Source organism: Biomphalaria glabrata, chromosome 10 (genome assembly GCF_947242115.1).
Source record: "Biomphalaria glabrata chromosome 10, xgBioGlab47.1, whole genome shotgun sequence".
In the NCBI taxonomy this organism is placed as follows: domain Eukaryota; kingdom Metazoa; phylum Mollusca; class Gastropoda; family Planorbidae; genus Biomphalaria; species Biomphalaria glabrata.
This window is the reverse complement of record NC_074720.1, coordinates 13097203-13120472: the sequence shown is the minus strand read 5'-3', so window position 1 is coordinate 13120472 and position 23270 is coordinate 13097203. Positions and strand designations below refer to the sequence as shown.

Below are 23270 nucleotides of genomic sequence, written 5' to 3'. Positions count from 1 at the left end.
CATGGAATGGGTTGCCTGAGCTAGCCAGGAAAACCAGTGACTTGGCAGAATTTAAGTCATTGGTTAATATGCATGACTAAATGCATGACGCGTAGGACGTAATCATCTTCTTTTTTGAAGTAACGTCTGTATTATATAAGATAAGATAAGGTTTAGATACACACTTGACTAGATTAAGTCTAGTCACTTGTTTAAATACCTACTTGTCTACATATAGTATAGTCACTTGTTTAGATACACACTTGACTAGATTAAGTCTAGTCACTTGTTTAAATACCTACTTGTCTACATATAGTATAGTCACGTGTTTAGATACACACTTGACTAGATTAAGTCTAGTACCTTGTTTAAATACCTACTTGTTTACATATAGTATAGTCACTTGTTTAAATACCTACTTGTTTACATATAGTATAGTCACTTGTTTAAATACCTACTTGTTTACATATAGTATAGTCACTTGTTTAAATACCTACTTGTTTACATATAGTATAGTCACTTGTTTAAATACCTACTTGTTTACATATAGTATAGTCACTTGTTTAAATACCTACTTGTTTACATATAGTATAGTCACTTGTTTAAATACCTACTTGTTTACATATAGTATAGTCACTTGTTTAAATACCTACTTGTTTACATATAGTATAGTCACCTGTTTAGATACGTACTTGTCTTGATAAAGTATAGTCACTTGTTTAACTATAATGTACTCACATGACTAGATAAAGTCTAGTCATTTGTTTAACTATAATGTACTCACTTAACTAGATAAAGTCTAGTCATTTGTTTAACTATAATGTACTCACTTGACTAGATAAAGTCTAGTCGTTTGTTTAACTATAATGTACTCACTTGACTAGATAAGGTTTAGTCGTTTGTTTAACTATAATGTACTCACTTGACTAGATAAAGTCTAGTCGTTTGTTTAACTATAATGTACTCACTTGACTAGATAAAGTCTAGTCGTTTGTTTAACTATAATGTACTCACTTGACTAGATAAAGCCTAGTCGTTTGTTTAACTATAATGTACTCACTTGACTAGATAAAATCTAGTCATTAGTTTAACTATAAAGTACTCACTTGACTAGATAAAATCTAGTCATTAGTTTAACTATAATGTACTCACTTGTCTAGATAAATTCTAGTCATTAGTTTAACTATAATGTAGTCACTTGTCTAGATAAAATCTAGTCATTAGTTTAACTATAAAGTACTCACTTGACTAGATAAAGTCTAGTCATTAGTTTCACTATAATGTACTCACTTGTCTACGATCTCTGAATACATTTCCAACGACCATTGCGATGTTTCATTCAAAGTCAAATCCAAATGTTTGAGTGTGTTCTAATGTCAATAGTCACAAATATATCAATCATAAGTCTACACATTTTAATCATGATTCGCGCGCACACACACACCCCTCCCAAACAAACAAACAAACAAACAAACAAAAATGACATCAAACAAAATTGAGAATGATTGACAACCCAATTTAAATGAAAGAACAAAAATCTTTTTTTTTGCTTAGAAAGTCAAATAATTTACACCACACAAACGACGAGAATTCAATAGTTATAAACATTGCATAACAATGGAACTAAGGAGGGTCCGACATGAAATAAATAGAGAATTTTCAAGGGTTCTTCTCTACCATTCAGTAAATACAAATAGGATATCAACATTCAACATATTAATATATATATTGTTATAAACTTGGTGGTGGCACAAAGAGGGGTAGTGGTGTGTGTGTAGTCAGCCGACGCAAATCGCCCCAGGCCAGCGCTAGAAGAGCGGTCAACCGTGACGAGTTACGACGGTCAGCCGAGACGAGTGTCAACACGGCGGTTCGGGAAGGATCGACGGCGGTCCGGGAAGGATCGAAGTCGTGAACAGAGCTCAGGAGCGTCACGAGAGTTGTAGTCATCTGACCACCTAGAAACATCGAGCGGCGTTCTGTCCGGTTCGAGAAGGCCAGTAGGGACCCTATATAAGAGCGGAGGCGACGCAGTCAAGACGGTTCAGAAAGCGGGTTTACGACAGGAGTTCAGAACACGGTCGACTACAGCACAGTTCAACGGTGTGGTCCTGTACGGAGCATTAAGACGGTTCAGTGCGGAGTACTGTCAAGTACAGTTGAGACGAACGGCGTCTTGATCTTGGTCTGTGATCGAGTCCGACACAACGAGCCCAAGTGTGTGAAGTCAGTCCCGAACTGTTGAACCCAGTGCAAGCCCGGAACGAGACGGAGAGGCCAGAGAGATATTTGTTATCGCAGAGCTATTTGTACTGTTCTACGTGCTGCCAATTGTACAGTATTGGCTGTTATTTATGGACATTAAACCTTTACGTTATTTTGGAGCCCTGACTTGTCAAGTTCTTTAAGTTGGTGGTGTATGGTGCAGTTTGCAGAGAGCCTGGATAGTGAGATTCGTAACAATATATATATATATATATAATTTTCACTGTCTCTTTCTCTTTTTTTCTGTCTGCCTCTCTCTATCTTTCTTTTTCTCTCCCTTTTAGTCTCTCTCTCTCTCTCTCTCTTTCTGTCTTTATCCTCTATCCCTAAACATTTTAGAAAAGATTTCATGGCTCTGCGATTTTCTATTTCAATGTCCAGGTCAACAGACGACCTACCTAAACTACCTGCTTACCTTGTAGTTGTCAGCAATGTACCGGCAACAATACAAGCCACTGTTTTGACCCCAATATTTTTCCAACTCCCATTCAAGACTGGTCAACGGAATGCCAGGTGTGAGTATATTCAAAAATACACTTCTGGATCCAATGTTCTATACAAGACATAAGCATATAGATAAGTGACAGAACATAACTACAATATAATATACAACCCCGACCAAAGCCGTTGAAAAACCAAGGGATTTGACAACATTAATCGTGATAACACACCATAAACTGTCGAATTTTAATATTAAAGTAACATTACAGTGGATCCCTAGGCATAGAGGCTTCGTGGAAAAAGAAAAGGTGGTTAGAATGTCAAAGGCGGGGGTCATTCATGGAACAACCGGACAGACTAGCTAGCAGCTTTAAAACAGGGTTACACTAAACACATATTAAAATCTAAATTAAAGTGTATTATTAAAGTAAAAATTAATTGACATGTCAAAAGAAATAGAGAATTAATCAAATCTGACACAATTAGAAATGAGGAGATATTGCAAATGTGACATACTGTCAATAATCGAGGATGCTTAATATTAAAAAAAAAATGTATTCGATGGCCTGGTCATGTTCATAAAAAGAGAGTTAGTCGTTCAAAAGAAAAAAAAAACATCAGAAATGTCTCCAAGCCACAAGTCTATGATATACCCTGGTGTATATAGTCTCAAAGGCTGTTTAACAAGAGTGTTACAAACAAAACTTCAAACAAAGCTCACATTTGCTGATAGATAAATGAGTTGGTCAGCTCTAGGGTCAACAACCACCAACTTACCTTTAAGATATAATGGACCTGTAGATTTGGGCACGAAAGCCTGAGATGGTCCCAAGATTCAGTGGACGGCTGAATTAATTCTCTTGTCGTGTTGCTATGGACGCATAGACATTTTAAAGAACCGAAGTTGGCAAGAGAATTCAGAAGTTCGTTTGACAAGTATTGAATGCTAACTGTCAAATCTGCCAGAAGTAGAGAAAACGAGATTATAAATAGTTAAGTAAATTCAGAGGCGGCCCCTGATTGGACCTCACGTGGATCCTCTGTTTTGTAAAAAAAAAAAATAGAAGTAGAAAGACATGTTTCGATATTTTCAACAGTTATAGCAGTAAAATATAAACTATACACTACCAATACACACAATCGTACACTCGCTCCATACAAACATTTTCATATAACCCAAGCCTGCCTGTGGTCAGTCTAACCCAAGCTTGCCTGTGGTCAGTCTAACCCAAGCTTGCCTGGGGTCAGTCTAACCCAAGCTTGCCTGGGGTCAGTCTAACCTAAGCCTGCCTGTGGTCAGTCTAACCCAAGCTTGCCTGTGGTCAGTCTAACCCAAAGCTTGCCTGGGGTCATTCTAACCCAAAGCTTGCCTGGGGTCAGTCTAACCCAATGCACGAGGTCCTGCTTTAAAATCTATTCACCTTAAAAAGTTGTTGTTCTTGTGGTGAAGATAGACATTGAAAAGAACGTATTGCAAAGCATATATCAACTCATTCTGTCTTTCTATCCGTTTGTTTGTGTGTTTGTCTGTTTGTCTGTATGGTCAAAAGTTTGTACACGTTATTTCTCCCACACCTGTTCTCGGATCATGTTGAAGCTTTGCATAATTATTTATTGGCATGGAGAAGAGATGAATTAATTATTTAAAAATTAGTCAATTCATTGCTGGTAATTAATTATTTTGTTTGATACCAACAAGGGAAATTAATCCTTCAGTATTGACATATAAATATGTAGGATTTTGTTCCTAATAGATTGCTGCTCCTACACGCATTTTCGGATCATGCTGAAACTTTATGAAACTTTTAGCAATTCATTTTGTTAATGTACCTAACAATATATGAATCAATAAAAAGAAATTAATCAATTACCGTAATAGTTGTAATCTATTTTATACGGTCTTATGTGGTAATTTTTTTTTTAAATTAGCGTTCTTAAAGTGCAATAAGGTTAATTCTTTATAAACAAAAATTTCTCTCTCTTTCTCTCTCTCTCTCTCTCTTTCTCTTTCTCTCTCTCTCACACACACACACACAAATACACACATTGGCGAAAGTATTATGTTTATTTCACTCCGCTATCACTAACAATTTCCCCATTTACTTTGTAGAAATGTGCATAAAGAGTTACAACCCGGACGTGAAGCTTTCACATTCTCTCCCTTACAATCAAACCTGGATGATGGGAACGCACACATCGTTCTAGTTGTACGTCATATATTCTGTCGACATATGACGTCAAATGTTACCACTCACGAACTAGTTTTGGAAAATGCTCCATGGTGACAGTAAAATCAGTAGAAAACTGATTATCCCGCTGGACCTCTTTTGCAAAGAAGTGATCAATTTTGAGGCATTGGATCGTCGTGCCACAGCGTTGACCTGCTGCGCCCAGCAAGGCTAAACCTAAGGGAAGGAATAGATTGAAAAAATAAGTGTAGTAAAGAGCGTATGAGATTGTTTTTAAAATCATAATTTTAAAATATAAAGAAAAGAAGAAAAAGAATATATATATATATATATATATTAATAGAAAGAAATGTAGATTGATTTAAACCAAAAATAAAACAATAAATAGACATCATAACAAACAATAACGTAGAAATATGTAATATGGGTGAAGTAAGATGAAAGTATTGTATAAATAGTATTTCCACGTCATTGAACAGCACGTTGCTATCCACAACTCACTGGGATCTGGTTAAATATCGTGAGCAGTGATGTGGAACCCTTTTCTATTGAAAGCTGCATTACAAAAATATTGTGTCCGGGGTGTGATATATATATATATGCCTTAAACCTTAATCTACCGGAGCTGTGTGATGAGCACTCTACTATATGGTAGTGAAACATGGTCAACCTACTCTTGGCAAGAAAAAGCTGAATATTTTCCCCGGTGCCTAATGCGGATTAATTAAATGAAAGATAGATAGACAGACAGACAGACAGACAGACAGATAGACAGTTAGATAGATAGATAGATAGATAGATAGATAGATAGATAGATAGATAGATAGATAGATAGATAGATAGATAGATAGATAGATAGATTTATTTCTACAATGTATTACCCAGATAACTAACACAAACTTTTAAGTATTCAAAATTCCAAAGTGAAAGTCTAACCTTGCTCTTGTTTTAACTCGGCTCCTGACAGGTTTAAGTACTTCAAGTCCGTTTGACAAGCCAGCAGCTCGTACAAAACCACCATACGGTCCTCATTCCACAGCCATTTGAACCAATTCGACATGGAACTCAAGTGAGTCAGGTTCAAGGCGATTAACTTTGTGTTCCCGCAAGTTATAAAGCACTGCAGAAATTTGTTCAAGTGTAGCAGTGAACAGAACTCGTTGATAGGACTATTGGTTGAGTCTGTAGAGGAAATTCGATGGGATGAATCATCAGCATATACAATAAAACTTTCTAGACTTTGTTGCAAGATCCACAAGTCCAAATGTTAATAAGGAGAGACTGGCTCTTCACCAGCTTTTTTTCCGAAGATCTCTAACAACTGAACCAATGATGCCCAAAATACGGCCCGCGGGCCAGATCCGGCCCGCGACGTGGTTCCATCCAGCCCACCGAAACGTCGGCACGAAGAGTAGTAAATCCCCCCCCCCCCACACGCCTTTTCCAAAACGAAAATTTTCAGAAATGTATCTTGGCTACGTTAGAGCACTCTGATGGATTGGCACAATGACCTTGGTTTGAGCCGCGACTAAAAAAAGATTTTTAAACTACGCCTAGAAAATGGAACGATGGGAATATTTACCAAAAAGAGACAAGGAATCGTTGGCTAGCTACCAATAATTTTACTCACTTTTTAAGTAGAAATGAAGCCGTTTCCGACGAAAAAAAAATCATTCTGATATGCCATTAATTAATGTAAGTACAGTAAGTAATAAGTACTACATCAACAGTTTCTATGAAAAATCTTTCAGATCAGTTTCTTTCCATTTTTGTACCTTTTCGGTCATGTGGCCCGCGACATGAGTGTCGGAAATTAATTTGGCCCCTCAGGTTGAATTAGGTTGGGTATCACGATCATTTATTTGCATCAGTTCTACCGTGTCACGGTTTCTTAAAAGCACTGCCAATATTTTTACAAGTGAAAAAGTTTTTTACCTCCGAATAGGAGGGGGGGGGGGAAGTGGGTTACGAGTTTCTCTAGGGTAGGAACTGACCCAACTACCTATTATTTGTTCGTCTTTAGAAACCTTGTCGCAAGTAGGCCTCCCTCGCAGAGAACGAGAACCGCTGCTCTAGTTTTGTTTAAGTACACGTAAATGTTGTCAATGTCGAGATATTCTTTAAGTAACAAGCAATATAGGCATATATGTAGACAGTCTCAAGCAATATAGGCATATATGTAGACAGTCTCAAGCAATATAGGCATATATGTAGACAGTCTCAAGCAATATAGGCATATATGTAGACAGTCTCAAGCAATATAGGCATATATGTAGACAGTCTCAAGCAATATAGGCATATATGTAGACAGTCTCAAGCAATATAGGCATATATGTAGACAGTCTCAAGCAATATAGGCATATATGTAGACAGTCTCAAGCAATATAGGCATATATGTAGACAGTCTCAAGCAATATAGGCATATATGTAGACAGTCTCAAGCAATATAGGCATATATGTAGACAGTCTCAAGCAATATAGGCATATATGTAGACAGTCCATCTTAAAAAATAAAATCCTCAACTTCAACACAAATGTTAAAGCAATTCTTTTATATATGGTGAAGAGACTTGGAAAGTAACAAATAGCAACATGGACAAGCTCCAAGCATCCACTAACAAATGTCTGCGTCACATAACTGATGTTAGATGGCGGAATAAACTGTCAAACAATAGTCTACGAGGAAAATATAATAATAAGCACCGATAGAGCAAGAAAACAGAAAACGCAAATGGGTTGGATTGGACTTAGATTGCGCAAAATTACAGAAAGCATTGTACAACAGGCTCTATACTGGAACCCACTGGGGAAGGGAAAGGCTGGAAGACCAAAGAGATGAACATTAGACCAAGACAATGACGTCAGGATGGACATGGACCCAGCTGAGGGGAATAGCTCAGAATATAGTCCTATGGCGAATGGTTGTTGCGGACTTTTACTCCACTGCAAGTCAAGTCAATATGTCAGATGATTATATCTCCTAATAGTCTCTGCCTCACAAATCTAGCTTATGTTGAGATATTCTATATAGCATGTAGTAATTATGTTGAGATATTCTATATAGCATGTACTGCCATGTAGTAATTATGTTGAGATATTCTATATAGCATGTAGTAATTATGTTTAGTTCTGCGGTTATGAACGATGTCTACAGATAAACTCATATTGAACTGGGATATCCTACTCCCCACACCCACAACCGGCTTACAAAAAATGACAAGGTCACAGGGGAGACAGGGTCACAGGGTAACATGGACGATCCTTAAAACCTGTGAAAAAGATAAAGATGAAGAATTTTTCCGCTGTGGTACTGGGGGTGGAAGGGTGGAGTTCTATCTTCGACGATTGAGCTTTACCTACTATGACTAGGACTAAGACTGATTACTTAAATCTGTTGATCCATATTGGAAATCTGTTGTGATTACAAGTAAGTACCGGGATGACCGATCCTAGCTCGGTTCTATAATGCATTTAATTTATTACTTACTGAAATTTGGTTGAAACAAACATGACTACATTCATGGATTTTTAAAAATATAATACACTGTCGTAAAGTATTTAGTGGACAACCGAAGAGCAGGACCATGTGTTCATAATTGCAAGGTTAGCAGATGCTACGGATTTATTTAAAGATTATACAAGTTGATTTTCTTTTAATTAGGAATTACATTTTGATGGCAATAAAAGGAAAATGAAATGAAATAATTCTAACTTCAATTAAAAGAAGCTTTTTGGTCACCATTATTTGTTGAATAATATTAAAAGACAATCTTTCTCAAATGGCATTAGATGTAACCAAAAACAAACAACAGATGGCAGTTATAATGTGAAAACCTTTAGTTACTAAAGAAGATTTTTTTTTAAAAACAACATTAGATGCAAACAAAATTAAAAAAAAAAAAGAGAGCTATTGTATAGTATAAAAGCTTAAATGATTTTAATTCATTGAGGAACGTGAAATATATTGAATATAAATATTAATAGAATATTTTTATTTCTACCATTTTACTTTCACTTGAAGACATTAACTTGTATAGAAACTTGCTTACACACATTCAACTCATTGTGAAACAGACACACTAACAAGATATAATGTCAGCTATGTAGTCATCAATTTATAAAGTACAATTACATTAAGTGTTACTGTAAAAGTCCTAATGATATTACTCACACATTTGACTACTTTATACAATGTTTAGAATTTAGCCCTTAGTAATAGTGAATATAAGCCTAGAAAAAGAACTGAACTTGCACAGCTAAATATTTTTTTTTATCTATATTTAAAAGACATTTCATTACTTTACTTAGAAATGCTAGCAATCTACTGGATTGCTTAACTTTTATCTCATTCCCATCAGTTAATAAAAATCAGTTAATGCATGATCAATGCCTTTCAAACAAATATCATAAATAACATTTTTTTTTGGCTAAGAAGGCAAAAGAACTAATGGCACAAAGAGATACATAGCATTATTAAAAAGAACATATAATAAATGTAATAGTCATACATAAACCATTTTTACCTAAATGTAATGACAATACATAACACTTGGTTACTTCAATGTAATGATAATAGATAATACTTGTAATGACCATACATATAATTTGGATACTTGAATGTAATGACCATACATAATACTTGGTTATCTAAATGTAATGATCATATATTTTACTTGGATGCTTAAATGTAATGACCATACATAATACTTGGTTATCTAAATGTAATGACCATACATAATACTTGGTTATCTAAATGTAATGACCATACATAATACTTGGTTATCTAAATGTAATGGCCATATATTTTACTTGGATGCTTAAATGTAATGACCATACATACTACTTTGATACTTAATTATAATGACCATACATACTAATACTTGGATACTTGATTGTAATGACCATACATAATACTTTGATACTTAAATGTAATGACCATTCATACTACTTGGTTACCTAAATGTAATAAGCATACATAATAATTGGTTACCTAAATGTAATAAGCATACATAATACTTTGATATTTAATTGTAATGACTTTACATATAACTTGGATAGGCTACTTGAATGTAATGACTGTACATACTACTTGGATACATGAATGTAATGACCATACATAAAACTGTGTTACTTAAATGTAATTACCATACATAATACTTGATTATATACATTTAATAATTATACATAATAGTTAAATTTAATGGTATTAGAAAAAAAAAGGATACTTAACTGCAGTATTAAACAAATACTGCAAAACCCAAGAGTTTCCTAGAGAACAAAAATAAATTGATAAAAAAAATATAATGTTGGTGCAAAAAAGATTTGATTCATGTACAAAATACATGTTGAGCAGTTTCACCAAATGTTCACTATTATTAGATCACTTTTGATCTCTATGATCTCCATTTGTTTCAATGCATCGATTTTGTAGAAATGTAAGACATATTTTAGTTTTTTTATCTGATCTACTAAAACTGTTCTTTGGTAAACATATACAAGCACTAAAGAACTCTACTTCTTCCAGACATAAATTGTAGGGCTAGAGTGGATTATTATTGTTTTATAATAAAGGTATGTCATATCCAAAGAGATAAAACATAAACAATTAGGTCTGTGGATCTTGCAGTTAGACACGCCTTAGGTACATTATCAAATCTTCCTTGAGTCAGATGAACGCTGGTCATAGATAGTCTAACGTTGGTTCAAAGCCACGGAGCTAGCATAGCAATGTCTAATGAGGACTCACATCTCTGCTTCCCACTACCACTTGCTATCCAGTACATCAATTCTCCGGTACAAACAGGCTGTAATAGGAATATCCAAATTAATCTTAATTTGTGTTTTTCTTATAATAAAATTTCAAACAATAATTATATTTGTATTCTAAATTGATTTGCCGACATAAAATAAAAGGTCGAAGTTACATATCGTTCTGATGTTCGACTAACAAATAGTTGTATTTTAATGGTTAACAAATTTTAGAACTCAAAGTTTGAACTCTATGATGTTCAACCTATTCATAGCCAAGTTTATTATCAAACATAGTGCAAAAACTGTTGGGATGACTTTATCCATACCACCGTAGCATTGCATTGCACATTATATTTCAGCATTAGAATGAGTTGAGAATATGGACATTTTACAGCTAATACAATCCCTATTTCCCATCCACGTTTTTCAAAGAAAAAAATCAACTACCAAATGTTTTAAGCCTTATTACAGATACCTATTAGAAAGTGTTATTTATAAATAATTATAACACAATACCTATATATCTAGATTCTAGGAAAGTAGGTAACTTTTGACTCTCCTAATACTAACCTTCTTTATCTTAGTTCAACACTTCCTTCCACACAACGTTCCGGGTGTAATTTGCGTTGTCTCGGGGAAGAAGGACTTTCAAACAACTTTGTCGTTTCACTCTTGAAAAGGCCACATACAGCATACCATGCATAAAGACTGGGACCCTGAGATCAACTCCAACGAACTGGAATGTTTGACCTTGTGATTTGTGGACTGTCATGGCGAAAGCAGGGGTCACAGGAAATTGATGGCGCTGCATTGTGCATCCAAGTTTCCCCTTACTGGAATCTAGAGTGATTCTGGGAATGTGAACAGCCTTTCCAAAATGTTCGCCAGTTAGAATCTTAGCAATAATTATGTTGTTACACAGTTCAGTGACAATGAGCCTCGTCCCATTACAGAGTCCTTCTGAAACATCTAAGTTCCTAAGTAGCATGATAATTGTGTTTTTTTTTAGTTTTAGTTTGTGTGGAGGCAAATCAGCGATGTCTATGGAATTTAAAAATTCTGTGGTAAATTGAAGTGTACCTTCTGACATATCCTTGATTGAATCAAAGCTAAAATAGACTTTTTCCTCTCCAGGTAATCTGTCTATAAGCTCACAATTGATTAAATTGACATCTTTGTTTAAGGGAGCCAGAATTGCCCTGTCTTTCATTTGTTCGTAACTTTTATCTGCCAAACATTCCCCATAAACTTCGTCAATAATGTTTGTTTTTGAGATGACATCTTGTGGCAATGCTATTTCACCCATATCATTCAATGGCAGTTCACCGTCTCCAATCCTTAAAAGAAACTCGGCAAAATCCGTCTCTTCTTCATCAACTCTCATATTTCTGGTTAATCGAAATATTCTAAAATGTCTCCATAAGTCACTCTTTTTAAGGGATACGTCTAAAAGCTCACTTCTGTTAGCTCGTGGCTGAATTGGAAGACATTGCCGGAAGTCGCCCCCCAAAACTATTGTTTTTCCTCCAAAAGGCTCTTTTGCATTGCCGATTGCTCTTAGTAGCTGGTCTACGGTAGAAAGTCCGTATTTTGGCAGCATAGGGGCCTCATCCATTAAAAATACATCAACTTCCGCTAACTGAGCAGCTTTCATTGATCCTAGCTTTATGTTTGAAACTGATTCAGGTGTAAGGGGCACACTGAGGCCAAATGTTTTGTGTGAGGTGCGTCCATTAGGCAAAAGAATTGATGCTATTCCTGTAAATGCCATACATTTCACATTGAAATTTCGACCCCGAAGAATGTGATAAATAGTTTTGTACACAAACGTTTTTCCAGTACCTCCAGGTCCATCAATAAAAAAACATCTTGGTCCAGAGTTATGACTTGTGACAGCATCAAGAATGGTATTCACTATGTCAAGCTGTTTCCCTTTTAGGAGTCCATACAACCGTTCCCCTTCCAGTATTGAGCAGTCGTTGTTAAGCATATCCACATTTAAATGGTTATTGACAAAGTCAATGTTGTCCATGCCAAAGGTGTTGACCCAGTACTGAAAATCTCTGCCTTCTGTGGCTTCGGTATTTAATTTGGAGGCGATAATTCGATAGGTATGATTTATCGCGTCTTCCACTCGGCCACCTGTGCGTTCTATTTCTAGAAGAAAATCTTCAGCCAGATCTGCTTTGAACATTTCCCAAAGTCTTTTTGGATTTTCTGGAGATCCAAATATTAAAATCTGTGTAAATAGTGTTCTCATGGCTCTAGGTGTTTTTGACATGGCCGATTCCTGCAGACCATCTATCCACTGTTGGTCATCATAGGCAAGCCCTCGAGCAAGACACGCTTGCTTGAACGTGGCATGCCTGATACCATTAAATTTAAGAAGTTCGTCAAAACTTGTAGCGTCATTGACGTGGTACAAAAGCATCCTGAGATGGTATAACTCTGGCTGGGCAACAAAATTAACGCTGTGGATACGACCAATAACATTGATTTGTCGAAGCCTCTCAACCCATTCACTCGTCCTTCCGATCCATTTAAAATGCTCGGGCATCTGCCAATAAAAGTGGTAGGTAATTTCTTCATCCAGTCCAGCAAGACGGTTAGCTTCTTCTTTTTGCTTCTTGGTTGCATTGGTTTTGAAATAAGACTCCAATGTGGAACCCTTAATGCCAGTGTCCGACAGATCTTCTTGCACATTCACAATGTCTGACATTCGGTAGTGACCAGGAAGATGTATGTCAAGACGTTGCACTACATGGCTCTTCTTTTGGAGTTCATTTCCAGATAAACGCCAGCAAGCCTCCGGTGGTGTGATGCACCGCCCTTCAATGTATGTGTCTGGTTCATTATAATTTATTCTTTTTTGCTCCTCCACAATTTTAATATAGGCGCAGTCATGTCCTTTGTAAATATATTTGTATAAATATTTCACTGCTCTAATGCTTCCAACAAATTCAACGTTTATGTGGCAATTGAAAAGTTTCAGCAAATATGCATTGTAAGGAGCCACGTGGCGGTTGTCTCTGGTTATTCTTCTACCAGACTTGTCTTTTCGGTAGACAGCTAGTTCGTGAGAAAATTCAGGGCTCTGCTGGTCCAGTCTGGAATCATACCGACGTCTTAATTTTGGTTTTTCGTCGTCAACCAGTGATGTTGTTTCTTGAAAAGGTTTGGGGAAATCGAAACGGCAGTGAATTTTTCCATTGTGGTTTTTCATGCATGACGCATTTAAGTCATGTTCACCGCAAGGATTATGGATCATCCATTTCAATACCAGTTCTCGCAACTCAGGATCTGTGTTGTCTGGGATCTCAGCAGAAATTAAATCATCTAGCTCATCAGGATTGTGCACTTTGTCTTCCGATCTCATAATTAGTAAAAGATGCATGTGAGGGAGACCACGCTTTTGAAATTCAATAGTATAAACATAGGCTGCTACTTTCCCAAAGATTTGTTTCTTGTACAATTCCTCAATAATGGTTTCAAACTTCAGCTTTGCTACTCTCGCAACGAGATCAGGACGATCTTGAGCTCGCTGCTGAATAACAAACCCTTCCTCGGTAACAATACGGGCAGCTTCTTTTATTTCAGGCCATTCCGGATTACATGTCATGGTTATAAAGAAGTCTGGTGAACCGAAGCGTCGTACTATAGCCATGGCGTCTTCAAATTGTTCAGCATAGTATCGTGTTGAGCCTGGGAAGGAGGATGGTAAAATGATGGTTTCACCAACAACAGCATCTTTCTTTTCAGCCAGTTCTTTAAGAAAGTTAGACACTCCTATGTATTTTTCAGCCAGAATCTTCTTTTGGTTGGACTTGATCCACTGGATGCGATCGCGTTCGACTCTAATAAATGTGTCAACCAGATACTGCTGAAACAGTCGGCCACCAAAATGTAGTGCGTTGAATTGTGTTTCACGTAGATCAAGATCGCTTCGATCTTTTTCAAGTGGGAGATTTTTGGTGAGTCCTTTGCGATAAGCAATACGGTATTGTGCCATTTCCAGTCTTGTTAGATGCTGCCGACTGGGATAAGGCTGTTGTAGCTTTAGATCCACAGAATATCCAAAGGTGCCTTTAGGATAAAATAATGGATATGTGAAGGGCTCTGTTCGTTTGTCTGTGTTCTTTAAAGTAACTATTTCTTTGCCTCGCTGATGTACAACCATTTCATTAGCTGGAATGCTTTGATCAGCATTCAGTGTCAGCACAGCACATACTTCATTGGATGAGGGGACATTGTAGCGCCTGATATCAAAACCATCAGGATTAGTAAACAAAAGTCGAACATGTGGAGGTGCTATTCCGTTTGCTGATGCAAGTTGTCTAGTTTCTGTCTCCACTTCTCTCATCATTTTAAATGCCTGAGCGAAACAATTGACGGCGCGTATGATTTTCTCCAATCTATTCATTAAGTCTTGGTTGATGTCACTATTGTATGGATGATGAATTCTTTCATTCACAGCATCGTCGGGATCCAGAAAGTAGAGCTGACCATATTGTGGTCTTTCGTAGTCACCATTTGGATTTTGTGTTGGATGAACAGCCAAATTTATTTTATGATAAATCATCCCTGCTGCGATGAAACTATAAATGCCGTGGCTATTAATTGTCCTGTCGTCATCCACATTAAATGATGCCAATGAAAAGCATGCATTTAAATTTCGTATCTTCTTATGAAATTCCTGTGCCAAAGGGTGCTGACCTAAAAACAAAATAATTAATTCATTTGGAAAGATAGGAGCTTCCAGGGAAATTCGACCATGTAAACAGCAGTCCCCGAAGGAGTCTCTGTTAACTTTGTTGCCAACTCTTTCCTCTGGAAAATGTATCGCCTGGCAATGTATGCATGTAATTGTAAAGGGGCCCAATGATCTATAGTTAACACTTGAGTTCACTGCGCTCTTGTACGTTTGTACTTTAGTTTTCTCCAAGGCTGCTCTTCGTCTTGCGTCACGCCGTCTTTGTTCCTCCAAACGTTGGTCCTCTTTTATCTTCGTTTCTGCAGATAACCTTAGTATTGCCCGCTGTCTCATTTCTTCAAGTCTCTCATTGCGTTGTTCGTCGGTTTCTTCAGATAATCTTATGGCTGCCCCTTGTCTCATTTCTTCAAGTCTCTCGATGCGTTGTTCGTGGGTTTCTTCAGATAATCTTATGGCTGCTTGCTGTCGCATTTCTTCAAGTCTCTCATTTCGTTGTTCGTGGGTTTCTTTAGATAATCTTATGGCTGCCCCTTGTCTCATTTCTTCAAGTCTCTCGATGCGTTGTTCGTGGGTTTCTTCAGATAATCTTATGGCTGCTTGCTGTCGCATTTCTTCAAGTCTCTCATTTCGTTGAGTAGGCGTTTCATTATTTTTTCGTTGTAAAGCACGATTTTGCATGTCATAAAGTCGTTTGGAATATTCTGTTGGAGACTCAGTTTCCAGTCGCTGTGAAGCTCTTCGTCGCAAGTCGTCAAGTCGCTTAGAATATTCTATGGGAGTTTCATTTACATATCGTCTTGAAGTTCGTTGTCGCATGTCGTCAAGTCGCTGAGAATATTGTGCGCATGTTTCTGCTTGAAGTCGCTGTGAAGCTGTCTGTCGCAGATCCTCAAGACGCTGAGAATATTGTGCGCATGTTTCCGCTTGAAGTCGCTGTGAAGCTCTCTGTCGCAAATCCTCAAGTCGCTGAGAATATTGTGTGCAAGTTTCCGCTTGAAGTCGCTGTGAAGCTCTCTGTCGCAGATCCTCAAGTCTCTGAGAATACTGTGTGCAAGTTTCCGCTTGAAGTCGATGTGAAGCTCTCTGCCGCAGATCTTCAAGTCTCTGAGAATACTGTGTGCAAGTTTCCACTTTAAGTCGTCGTGAAGCTCGAAGTCGCAGATCCTCAAGTTTCCTTAAACGCTTCTCAGAATTTTCTAGTTTGACGATATTTCTAATAACTGCATTTGCTCTAGTTGAAGCTTCTCTGAGATTTGTCGTATTTGAAGGCTGGTGATTCACTGGAGACTGGCAATTTATTGAAGTTGAAGACTGGTGATTTAATGAAGACTGGCAATTTATTAAAGTTGAAGACTGGTGATTCACTGGAGACTGGCAATTCATTGAAGTTGAAGGCTGGTGATTTAATGAAGACTGGCTATTTATTAAAGTTGAAGACTGATGATTCACTGGAGACTGGCAATTCATTGAAGTTGAAGACTGGTTATTCACTGGAGACTGGCAATTTATTGAAGTTGAAGACTGATGATTCACTGAAGACTGGCAATTCATTGAAGTTGAAGGCTGGTGATTTAATGAAGACTGGCAATTTATTGAAAATGAGGGCTGGTGATTCACTGGAGACTGGCAATTTATTGAAGTTGAAGGCTGATGATTCAATGAAGACTGGCAATTTATTGTAGTTGAAGGCTGGTGATTCAATGAAGACTGGCAATTTATTGAAGTTGAATCCCGTTCATGTAAAACCAAAGAAAGGCGAGGGACTTTAGCTGGATCAGCGTTGTTGTTTCCTTCTCTAGATTCTTGGTTGAAGTTGAATAACTGACGTTTTCTTGGCCGCGGCATCTTCCTAATAGCAATGGATTAAATTGGTGTTTTTTTTGTAAAAATATAATTGGTATACTATATTACACTACTGAATATTAAAATTCCGAATAATAACGTTATATCAATAAATATTAACTTCATAATAACAATTAATAAAATAATAAATAATAATGCTTACATAAATAATAGTATTAGTAATAATAGTATTAAAATGTGTGCATTATATTAAAAAAAAAACATTAGAGCTATGGCAAATGAAATGGACGTTCACACCAATTCCACTCCACAATTGCATGTGAACATTTCTATCCCATAGATGGATTGTATTGACTCATTGGATTTAACTGTTTAGTGGCCAATAGCTAGATCTAGATTTGTTGTTTTGTGGCCAATAGCTGGATGATCTGTTTTGTGGCCAATAGCTAGATGAGCTGTTTTGTGGCCAATAGCTAGATGAGCTGTTTTGTGGCCAATAGCTAGATGAGCTGTTTTGTGGCCAATAGCTAGATGAGCTGTTTTGTGGCCAATAGCTAGATGAGATGTTTTATAACCATTCCCAACAAACAAAAGAAAAGTATCATGTTGCTGCTTAGGGATAAGTCACCATCCTCTAGAAATCTTATTAGCCTACGTCGTAAACCTCCATCTATTGTGCAAGAATAATGGCGAGCAACATAGCAGTTGCATCCCCTGGGAATCTAGCTGTCTTGAATCAAGATCTAGATTTAGACGTAGATTCCAGAATCAAAATCCATAAGGACCATATCTATTCCTTTCGGCCTACATTCTAGCTAATTAAAGTTATGCACATAAATCAAATTCTTCTTTTCACTTACCTTATTTAACAGGGATGAAATGTTTAATTTGTAGAAACACTTGTAAACACTTGGGCGTCTTCAGATAACCACGTGCTTGATCAATTGATGTTCAGTTAAAAATGAACGCAAACACTGTTCTAAACCTTCAACTACGGTGCGCAAAATGTTGTGTCTTTTTATTCATTGAAACGCGATAAAACTTGTAGCAAAGAAATGCTTTAGTGAACGGCTGTAAGCCAGTGACGTAGGAGGTGTAAAGTTTTTTTTTCTTTTCTGCTGTGAGCCTAGTGACGTAAGCGGTGTCAAGTTTTTTTCCCATTGACGTCATATAGAAAATTTTCATTCATAAAACATTCTAGCCAAAATTAATTTTTCGATAATGAGGCATTTTCAAACCGATATAACGGTCGACCTTGAGTTTTCCCGATGTGGCCAATGAGTTGAGAATTTTTTTCTCACTATTATGCACATACCTTGAAATTTTAAAGAAAATCGTTAGAGCCGTTTTCGAAATAAAATTTATATATATATATATAAATATAAATATATATACATACATACATACATACATACAAGAATTGCTCGCTTAAGAGTATAGGATTAAATTTTATTGAAATGCAACAAAAATATTGCACAAAAGTTGTCAAGTTTGTAGTCTATAACAAGTATAGCCGATGTGTGGTATTCTTTAAATTTCTAAAATACAGCCAATCCAACATTTTCTATCACCACATTGTTCCATAGTTTGTTTGGTTCAAACAACTTTTAGTGAATATTTATGAAGAAATGTAGTTAGTAATAAGTTTAATTCACTTATAGATGTTGAAATAATCTTATCAAAAATATACTGACCAACTTTTTTGTCAATACCATACATATAACTCTCAGATTGACATCTTACAACTAGAAGCACAAAATAGGCTAGATATATTAACTTAACCGACCTTAACTGCCATTATGGCGCAATTATGAGGAATTTTATTAAATTTACAGAGGCGGCCTTAAGGGGTGGCGAGTGGGGTAACCGCCCCAAGCCTTGCGCCTTAGGGAGCACCGCGATTAAAAACAATATTTCGTCACCGTCATCCCATTGTACAAATATTCTGGCCCTGATATGACCCTCGCCTGGGGTCCCGCGATCTGTTAAGGCCGCCTCTGTTTATTACAAGCATAAAATAACTTACTGGCACAGTTAATGTCCAGATACCTCACCCCACTGAGCGATAGATATTCGCAGAAGAGTTTGGCTCTGTAATCCTCATGGCTGTCAAAGCGAAATGAGACGCTCCTCCAGATCTCCGGTCTGGCGAAAGGCTTGGACCAGGCTTGGCACGTCAGGGCCATATTGTACCGGTACTTATTGGGCAGGAAAGAGTAAATCTGCAGCAAGGCAACGTAGGGCAAATCTGCCCAGCCCAAAACCTTGTCAGGTGTTTTCTATGGGGATGAGGGGAGGGAAAACATCATTGAAAAACTGATATTAATAATATAAGTTACAATAATAAAAACCAATACAAAGATTATTATGTGTATCAATTAAAAGGAAATGATTAATTGTAATCTGAAAGTGAGCATAGCTAGACTGTGGAGATCACATCTCTCAGTTTTATAAAGGATTTTGTATAAAAATAAGTTCTTGGCCCTGAAATATCAGTGATAGAATTTTTGATGATTTGTTCTATGGCCAATAGTTAACCAATGGTGATATACGGCAAATAGTTAACCAATGGTGATATACGGCAAATAGTTAACCAATGGTGATATACGGCAAATAGTTAACCAATGGTGAGATATGACCAATAGTTAACCAATGGTGAGATATGACCAATAGTTAACCAATGGTGAGATATGACCAATAGTTAACCAATGGTGACATATGACCAATAGTTAACCAATGGTGAGATATGACCAATAGTTAACCAATGGTGAGATATGACCAATAGTTAACCAATGGTGAGATATGACCAATAGTTAACCAATGGTGAGATATGACCAATAGTTAACCAATGGTGAGATATGACCAATAGTTAACCAATGGTGAGATATGACCAATAGTTAACCAATGGTGAGATATGACCAATAGTTAACCAATGGTGAGATATGACCAATAGTAAACCAATGGTGACACATGACCAATAGTTAACCAATGGTGAGATATGCCCATTGGTTAACCAATGGTGAGATATGACCAATAGTTAACCAATGGTGAGATATGACCAATAGTAAACCAATGGTGACACATGACCAATAGTTAACCAATGGTGACATATGGCCAATAGTTAACCAATGTGACATATGGCCCAATAATTAACCAATGGGGACATATGGCCAACAGTTAATCAATGGTGACATATTGCCCAATAGTTAATCAACAGTTAACCAATGGTGACATATGGCCCAATAGTTAATCAACAGTTAACCAATGGTGACATATGGCTAACAGTTAACCAATGGTGACATATGGCCAACGGTTAACCAATGGTGACATATGGCCAATAGATAACCCATATGGTCAATAGTTAACCAACAGTGACATGGCCAATTGATATCTAACTGTGACTTGTGGAAAATAGTACAACAACTCGAAATGTTGTCTGTGTTGACGTGGCCAATCACAAGAAATTATGCTTCATTACCTATAACAGATACCTATAACAGATAAGTGGCCAGGCAGCGACATTACTGAAGAAACGTGTTTTTCTAAGTGTTCTCTCCTGGTGCGTTTATAAGAAGCAGAGTTCAAGTTATCGACAAGGGGGACAAGTGAAGATTTTTATTTGGGGAATATTATTGTGGGATTGCATCCCTTTGAACGTCAAGTAGTCTTTGTGCATCTTTCAAAGCGAGACCCGGGAGGATGAGGGAGGAGGGACTAAATAACAGAACACAAATAAGCGTTAGCATATTTTGGAGAGGATTAACGATATAACTTACGGCAGGAGGTGTTCGTTTGCCTAGGGTGGCGAAAGAAATTTCTGAATCCATATACCTCTGCTGCCGTGTTGCTGTACACCAACATGGGAAAGGCTTCGGGAATCAACCCTGAGAAAAAATCTGGAGTCGGACACCATAAGGCAGCTTGCTGCACATAGTGCTACACCGCAGCTGATAACAAACTGTATCGGGTACGAGCCGTACCATTGGACATATTGGACGGAAACAGCTACGTGAGCGACATCGTTTCGAACTTAGCTAATGCCCTGGCTTTTATCTGATGAGAGGAGTCATAGTCACTGAAGCATTCTTACGATACGATGTTTCTTGTGTAAATAAACACAAGGTAGAAGCAACATTTATATATATATATGTATATATATATATACTTATATTCCCCTTTCTGACCATCTGATCTATAGGGCAGATGATGTGGCCCACGGTTAACGAGGATGTCATGTGGCCATCATAACGTCCAACCACCTTTTCTTTTTCCCCAACTAATATCAGGTATTCATTAGAGCTGGATGAACTCTGAGGCGCCCAAAGATCTCGACATTCAAAATCCCCATCCTCACCAGGATTCGAACCCGGGACGCGGTTTGGAAGCCGAGCGATTTACTGCTCAGCCACCGTGCCTCCATATATATATGTTTGTATATGTCAAGTAGGCCGGCCTACTAATGTGGGCAGGATTCAAGAGAGTTTTGATGGTCACCTGGTCTAAAGATTCATTGGAGCAGCACGGCTCCCCCTCGGCGCCTGAAGACAATTTTGATTTTTTTTGTGGTGGCTCTTCTTTCGGGTTCTCTGGTTCTTCCTCTATGTTGCGTTTTGTACTGGAGACGCCCATGCTTCGTGTTTCTTTGAGCTCAGCAGGAGCTACAAACAAGAATGTACAGAATGCATTCCTTGTGTATACAGTTACGGCTTAAGTTAAAGACAAGTGCTACTTACAGTTACTAAGTAAGTTAAGGTCTTGAGCAGGATTTTTGTGGAGGTGCCTACCCTCTTTAAGCTTTAGTATAAATGCACTTAAGAACAATTTGATTAGCAGGTTATACTTGTGAATAAAGAAATAGATTATTAGTTAATTAAATCTCATTTGCCCTAATTCGTTATATTGTATATGCATATTTCGATAAATATTTAATGTTTCTGGAATGTGGTAGGCTTACTTACAACATATCAACAATTTACATCTTCAAAGATAATTTCATTCGTGTTTCTTTGTTTTTGTTTATTAGTTGTTGTTTTTTTTTTAAACTATTTATTTTGTTTGTTTTTTATTTTTATTGTACCCTTCTGATTTTATTTGCAAGTTAACGCGACGGTAGGACAGAAGAAGTAATAAACAGTGTGACGAAAGATGTAATGAAAGATGTGATGAAAGATTTTGTGAAAGATGTGATGAAAGATGTGATATATATGATAAAAGATGTGATATATATGATGAAAGATATGATGAAAGATGTGATATATATGATGAAAGATGTGATGAAAGATGTGATATATATGATGAAAGATGTGATATATATGATGAAAGATGTGATGAAAGATGTAATTAAAGATGAGATGAAAGATGTCATTAAAGATGTGTTGAAACATGTCATTAAAGATGAGATGAAACATGTCATTACAGATATCATGAAAGATGAGATGAAAGATCTGATGAAAGATGTCATTAAAGATATCATGAAAGATGAGATAAAAGATGAGATGAAAGATCTGATGAAAGATGTCATTAAAGATATGATGAAAGATATGATGAAAGATGTCATGAAAGATTTCATGAAAGAAGTGATGAAAGATGTGGTATATATGATAAAAGATCTGATATATATGATGAAAGATGTGATGAAAGATGTGATATATATGATGAAAGATGTGATGAAAGATGTGATATATATGATGAAAGATGTGATATATATGATGAAAGATCTGATGAAAGATGTGATATATATGATGAAAGATCTGATGAAAGATGTGATATATATGATGAAAGATGTGATATATATGATGAAAGATGTGATGAAAGATGTAATTAAAGATGAGATGAAAGATGTCATTAAAGATGAGATGAAACATGTCATTACAGATATCATGAAAGATGAGATGAAAGATGAGATGAAAGATCTGATGAAAGATGTCATTAAAGATATGATGAAAGATATCATGAAAGATGTCGTGAAAGATTTCATGAAAGAAGTGATGAAAGATGTGATATATATGATGAAAGATGTGATATATATGATGAAAGATGTGATGAAAGATGTGATGAAAGATGAGATGAAAGATGTCATTAAAGATCTGATGAAAGATGTCATTAAAGGTGAGATGAAAGATGTCATTACA

The 23270-nt window shown here is 36.7% G+C and overlaps 1 protein-coding gene across 1 annotated transcript in view; it reads right to left on the bottom strand.

The window, feature by feature from the left end:
- The window catches only part of LOC106062599 (F-box only protein 39-like), a 29685-nt gene that overhangs the window by 5406 nt on the left and 1009 nt on the right, over window positions 1-23270 (bottom strand). Inside the window, exons 2-8 of the mRNA XM_013220898.2 lie at window positions 21634-21797; window positions 19166-19418; window positions 5811-6056; window positions 4941-5090; window positions 3463-3644; window positions 2660-2797; window positions 1270-1349 (exon numbers count right to left, since the gene is read on the bottom strand). Of these exons, the coding sequence (XP_013076352.2) occupies window positions 1270-1349; window positions 2660-2797; window positions 3463-3644; window positions 4941-5090; window positions 5811-6056; window positions 19166-19418; window positions 21634-21768 (1184 nt within the window). The 5' untranslated portion in view covers window positions 21769-21797. The remainder of the gene's footprint in view (window positions 1-1269; window positions 1350-2659; window positions 2798-3462; window positions 3645-4940; window positions 5091-5810; window positions 6057-19165; window positions 19419-21633; window positions 21798-23270) is intronic.